Consider the following 6,801-nt stretch of genomic DNA (forward strand, 5'->3'; position numbering starts at 1 on the left):
TTAAAGAGCTTACTCCACAATATATATATATATATATATATATATATATATATATAAAATTTATTACTTTCATTTACGAGCATAGGATCTAGCTAGCCTAGTGCGCGCGCACACGCACGCTCAGAGACAGAGACTTTCATGCAGCCACGGACGGCCGTCGATCAATTCTAATCGCGCCCCGCAATAAATCACGTTCTAAATTTGCCCATTACTCGCAGGTTTGGCCAGTGACTCTCACGATCTCCTTCGCGCGTAGGACTCCACCATTGCCGCGCATGCTTAAATATCAGCCTCCCGGTTGACGGCGATTTTTCTAACTTATCTTTTTTTTTTTTTATTATTCCATTTCCCTCCCTCCCTCTCTCTCTCTCTCTGCACTGTGCTTTCTCTCCCTGAAACGGTATTTGACGGGACAAAGCTTTCAAACTTCTCCCAAAAGTTCAAAAACTACGCGTCCTTTCCAACACAAAGCACAGCAAAATCATCCCAAGAAAAACCCTAGCCCTCTCTCTCTCTCTCTCTCTGATCGGTATACTTTATTATTTTTTCATTCTCTCTCTACTTTTTCCGCGTTTTCGCAATTCAACTTAACTCCCGATCTCTCTACAATAGGCGCTCCTCGGAGCCATGGGCGACGGGCACAAACTCGATCCAGCGACGGAGTTCTCCGCGGAGTCGGGCTGGCCACTCTGCGGCGACTCCGATGGCCCCTACTTCTTCGGCAGCGATAGAGAAAGCAGCATCTTGAGCGAATTCGGCTGGAATATCCACCCGGAGTTGCCGCCGGACCCGACCGACGCAGATCGGGTCTACTTCGACGAGAGCTCCAGCTTGCACGACTACGCCTACAACGACGTCGTCGACGGAGGCGCAACTGATACTGCGCCGGTGGCAGCGGCGGCGGCGGCGCCGCTGGTCGGATCTTCCGAAGATATAGTCGGCGACGCCTCGACTCCGAACCTGTCGGTATCGTCAAGCTCCAGCGAGGATCAGCCGGAGAAGTCGACGAGCTCCGGCGGGAAACCGCCTGAGACGCCGTGAGTGTGTGCGCCTGTTTATCTGTGTGTGTGTGTGTGCGCGCGAGTGAGTGAGACGATGAGATCATGGAACGAATTCAGACCATGCTGCGTTTGACTGAATTCGTAATTAAGTCCAATTTCATGGTCAAATGCGGAGCTCAAATTTTCAAAAGAAAAATATAAAATAAAGCTTTTCTTAATTCTAAAAAATTCATTTAGAAAATAACGCAATTCTAGTCCGAACACTACTACTCTAGAATGCCCCCAGCGCTGAGCTCAACTGGGAGGCAATTCCGTAATTTGCAAGAAGTATTCGGGGTTCCAAAAGAGAATTCGGTGAAATAGAGGGACTTGATGAAAATTTCTGGCGAGTCTTTGAATTCCCGCCGTTATTGCGGCGGGGATGGCGTGTTGAAATTTTTGCACTTTTCCTTATGTATTATAATTTTCTTGATGAGATATTTATATATTATATATATATACATATCACTTTTGGGGGGACTAATTGGTACCTTAATTAGATGATAAGAGCGGTGATGGAAAAAGATGTAGATGAAAAGAGGGACAGTAATGTTTGATGGGTGCATTGCTTTTCGGGTATAAATTTTCTGGTTTTTCTTTTGATCGAGCATATATGCATTTAAAGATTCAGCTGCTTTCTTGTTTCCTTATTATGGGTATGTATGTCTTTTTTCCCTTCTGTGTTTTTGTTCTTATTTTTCAATGATGAATGTTTGTTAGTTTTGCGTTCATCCATTCATTTTGAAAAAACCCAATACTGGTTACATAAGATTCACTGTCAGCTCTTCTTAATATGTTGAAATTCAAATAATGATTTCACATACTGTAAAAAAACTTTTATGTGATTTTTTCCCATTTAATACTCGATCATATCATCTAAAAATGTACTCTAAAAACCATGTATATAGCTAGTATAATGCTAATTCAAATCTGTGAAGGGACATGTAATGAAATTATGGCTTTTTTATGGTTGTTGTTTTTTGTACTTTCTGCTGTATTAAGGAGCACTGACAATAATCAAGTCATTCTTTTCATTTATAAGTGTAGCTTTATAAAAGGAAAACACCAATACCAATTTTCTTCTCTATGCAAGTGACTTTATAATTCAAATAAACTTCCTATATTCTTTCTAGTTTCTCCATTCTTTTAAATTTTTTCCCTTGTATGAGCCCACTTTGGGGGGAAATAGTAGTGATGTAATAACTTTTATATACATTTGGAGAATTTTTTTCACAATTCTTCTTATACAAACAAAAAAAGGTTTGCATTCATGGGGTCTCAAAATTTCTCTAGCTCTTCCCCCAATCAGAAATTTCTTGTACTTTTTCATGGACCTTGTTGGGTTTCATTAATAATGATTGCCCCCTTATAAGTTTCTTGGAATATATATATTATAAGTTTCTTGGAATATATATATATATATATATATATATATATTGGATTTTTGGTGTTATATTTGACAGTTGTAGCTAGATATATGAAATATTTTGCAGGAGTAAGGTGAGAAAGAAAGGGCAAAAGAGAATCCGACAGCCACGTTTTGCATTTATGACAAAAAGTGAAGTTGATCATCTTGAAGATGGCTATCGATGGCGAAAATATGGACAGAAGGCTGTAAAAAACAGTCCATATCCTAGGTTTGTACCTGCCTAGCTACCTTCCTTCCATAAATCAAACTACCAGCTTTCCTCCTGCTATTGAAGTCAATTCATTTACAAGAAAGTAAAATTAATGTTGCTTTGACAAAAATTTTCCCTTTTGCCTTTAAGATTTGAATTTGTGTGAATTTAACAAAACTCATCAGTATATTTTTATCTAAATTCTTAAAAATGTAAATATATGATTCGAATTCCAAACTTTCATGCATAACATAACAAAACTTTCAGAAATGGCATGGCATAAATATGCAATTTAATTTCCATGATTTTTAGACCAGTATTGTCTAGACTGTAGATGCATTTGGAATGAAGCTTGAAATTTAAGCCTTGAATTTGATTACTACATAATATTCAATAATGGTTAATTTAATTTTGTAACATTTTCCTCACCTTCACACTATTCGAATGTAAGCACATTCTCCCCATGTTGGACATTCAAGTTAGAGGTCTTACTTCAAACTTGAGAGATCTCCTATTGTGTTTTTGGTATCTAATTAGCTCATCACATATGCAGTTTTCCAAATTAAAATCGTTTAAAATAAAACAAAACAAGTTTGATATTTTGTGCTACTATTTGAGACATTGCAATTTGATAAATAATTTATTAATTTTGATAAATGTAAACTCATATTGCCCTTGGAGAATTCAGCTACCCTTTGTTGTTTAGCATTATATTGTAATTTTACAATAGTATGATAAATAAGAGTTTAGATGTTTTATTTTTAAGATTTCACTAGGTCCATATCTATTTTTTGTCATGAATTTGATGAGTTTTGACTTATATTTAGAGTTCGTTCACTTGAGATATGTAAGTAGAGAGGGCCTCAAGTGTTTTGTAAATTGATGCATTAGGGATGTAAGGCGAAACCTCTTGCACTATGATTGATATAATATTTCCAGTTAGGATGTAATGCCATTAAATATATTATTTTAGGAAGATATTTTGGAGGTTTCACATATGAGGTAATTTCTATTTATAGTGAAGGGCAATCAATCCTAAGACAGTTTATGTTGACATATTTTTTGTAGGATATATGTGAATATACACATTGTAGAATCATGTTATATGTTACATTTTTCTTGTTTTTCTTATGTTCTCTTTCCTCCATTATTTCTGACTCTTAGATGAAGGATATTATCCATTAGAAAGTATTTTTCTCAATAAGTGAAATATTTAATTACAAATATTTATTTTGGTAAACATTGGTTTCCAAAACTTTTTGCTGCCTATAAACCAAATAAATTAAAGCTGAATTTTGGTACGGCCTTTTATTCTCGCTATATATGCTTGATTTTATATTAACGTATCTTTTTCTTTAAAGCCACAAGTCTACAACGTTTAACAGAAGCTGCAGAGATGAACAAAAACCCCAGCTGATTTTACATTGTCATATCTATTTTGTGTTCATCAAGATTATCACAATTATACACTCGATCTTCTTCCTCAGTAAATATTATTTACCTTCCAAAAATGATAATCACATTAAAACCATCAATGAGCTCATAACTCAGCCACTCTCATTTCCTTGTTTTTCCCTTGTATATTTCTTTCTACTTAATTTCAGTAGACCGCTGGTATATCCATTGTTAAAGTTAACTTTAGACAGATGTTTGAGAGAAATACTTGTAATGACCGGTTATATTCCACATAGCCTTTTTGAATTCATTTGAATCTGCGTTCTATTTTATTTTATTTTATTTACTTATTTCTTTTTTTAATTTATTATTTTTCCTTTTCTTTCTTTCCCTTCCATCATTCCTTAAATTCCAGAGGTTCATCCTTTAGAATTGGACTCATTTTTTCATTTGGCAAAGGGTACAAAATAAATAAGATATTATATTAATATTTAAGCATGCTATAGGATATAGGACCTATCTCTTACTTGTATACGTTCAAATGCCATTATGATCATGGGAACCATCCCTTGGAATTAGTGAGTTTGATATGAACCGTCCCTTGAAAGTCATTATATATATATATATATATATATATATATATATATATAGTGTTAAACGCAACGGTAATCGTATGACCTGGAAGTCACAGTTCGAGCCATGAAAACAATTTCTTGCAAAAATGCAAGATAAGGCTGCGTATTATAGATTCACTGTGGTCCGCCCCTTCCTTGGACCTCGCATATGCGGGAGCTTTGTACATCGATCTGCCCTTTTTTTGTGTATTCATGTCATATAGGCTTGGAATTTAGATGTTTAATTTTCACGTATAATTCATATTTAGTTTCTGGTAAAGTAATTTGCACAAACAACAGTTTCTGATGATAAGAACTTCAAAGAGGGGGTCCAAAAAATTAAATTCTTCTTATATTGACTAGTATAATACACAAATGCAGGAGCTACTATCGGTGCACAAACAGCAAATGCACAGTGAAGAAAAGAGTAGAGCGGTCCTCAGAAGACCCCTCCATTGTAATCACAACATACGAAGGCCAACACTGCCACCACACTATTGGGTTCCCCAGAGTTGCATACACTGCCCAGTTGAGTGCACCTCCATCTTTAAAATTTTATTATGATCAGGGAATGCAATTATCTGGAGATCCAAACAACTCTCTGAGTACTATAGCACATTCACATAACCATCAAGGTCAAGGTGATAATCAAGCAGTAGAATCCAATTCCCAGACCGCTGTGCCAAGTACCACTCCTCACGAGGTTCCAACAGATGAGGGACTACTTGGGGACATTGTGCCTCCTGAAATGCGTAGCAGGTGATGGATATGATCATTGATGAAGAGCAATTAATTTATGGTACACACTAATTCCTCATGGTTTATTTTGATCAACCTCTAGCTAAGGATGACATGCTCTCTCTCTGAATCATGATTTAACTTGATTTTTTACTTTGAGTTTTAACTAGCCTAACACTTGCCCAAAAACCGGCACAAGCGTGCTGGCGGGGGTGCACATGGCACATGGAGAGAGAGAGTGAGAGGGAGAGAGAGAGTGAGTGAGGGATTTATGTTGAAGAAGATGGTAGCTAGCTAGAAGCATTTGAATCTGAGTCCTAAATGGTTGCTAGCTAGCTAGATGCGTGGTGGCATAAGTATATATGGTTCTACTTCTATATATATACATATGCCTGCAGGGGTATTGAACTAGTACTGAAGCATGGAAATCCTTTATTGTGGTTATTGGAAATTTGGAGTGGGAGCTTAAAGTGTAATTGATTAATTTGTTATGTGAAATATATATTAAGGATATATATATATATATATATGGGGGGAGTACTCAAAAGATGGACAAAATGCTTCTTAATTTATATGCCAGTGGTATATATATCTGAAATATGCAAGCGAGCTGATCTATATATATTCAATGCGTGTGTGACACAGAAGAAGGCAATTACACAATTTACAGCAGCATATTACATGTACAGTATTATTTCTTTAGGGTTTTTGTTGCTTGGAGGCATCCAACAAATTGGAAACTTGGAATGGGACTTGCTAACTACTGTGATGATATGACAATGCATGGAAGATGCTGTCATGCGTATAATATTTACAAATGTATATATAATCTTTGTACTTCGTCCCTTGCATTTAATAATTGATTGATCTTTTTTTATTAATTATTTGAAAGATTATGAAGGAATATTCTTTTGTATTTTCTAGCATATCGAATGCAATGTTATATTTATATATATGAAGCATTTGGGGGTTATTGATTACACTATGCATACTTACATTATATATGGTGCATAATGAGGTAGATTGGCACTAGTGCCTCAAAATGATTAAATATTGCCAATTAAGGGGTTATAGGAGAAACCCAGGATGCATGGCCCTTAACGAAATGAAAATTTTAATTTAGTGGACATGTGGATAATATAGGATATATATACGTGTGTGTGTGTGTGTGTGTGTGTGTGTGTGTGATGATAAATGATAGGTCGGTTGTTGTGGTGTAAACTGGGTATACTTGGTTTCATTGTTGGCCATATAATGTACACACACACACACACACACATGTCATGATATGTAACGTGGGTTGTATTGGTTGGCTTATCTTATCCTATTACTTCATATTTAATTGTTTTTGGACTGACTTTCTTCTCATTTTAATAAAAAATATTTTAAAATAGC

General features: G+C 35.8%; 1 protein-coding gene across 1 annotated transcript; it reads left to right on the forward strand.

The window, feature by feature from the left end:
- Nucleotides 1–318: 318 nt before the first annotated feature.
- On the forward strand, nucleotides 319–6,287 carry LOC131144327 (probable WRKY transcription factor 57). The gene is made up of 4 exons (XM_058092893.1): nucleotides 319–529; nucleotides 613–1,037; nucleotides 2,534–2,677; nucleotides 5,050–6,287. Exons 2-4 carry the CDS (start codon nucleotides 628–630, stop codon nucleotides 5,429–5,431), a joined length of 936 nt encoding a protein of 311 aa, XP_057948876.1. The 5' UTR covers nucleotides 319–529; nucleotides 613–627; the 3' UTR covers nucleotides 5,432–6,287.
- Nucleotides 6,288–6,801: the final 514 nt, after the last annotated feature.

Source organism: Malania oleifera, chromosome 12 (assembly GCF_029873635.1).
Source record: "Malania oleifera isolate guangnan ecotype guangnan chromosome 12, ASM2987363v1, whole genome shotgun sequence".
Taxonomy (NCBI): domain Eukaryota; kingdom Viridiplantae; phylum Streptophyta; class Magnoliopsida; order Santalales; family Ximeniaceae; genus Malania; species Malania oleifera.

Coding starts and splice junctions, on each gene's coding strand:
- LOC131144327 (XM_058092893.1), top strand. CDS start 628: ATGGGCGACGGGCACAAACTCGATCCAGCGACGGAGTTCTCCGCGGAG. Junction 1,038..2,533: donor GGGAAACCGCCTGAGACGCC/GTGAGTGTGTGC, acceptor AATATTTTGCAG/GAGTAAGGTGAGAAAGAAAG. Junction 2,678..5,049: donor AAAAACAGTCCATATCCTAG/GTTTGTACCTGC, acceptor ACACAAATGCAG/GAGCTACTATCGGTGCACAA.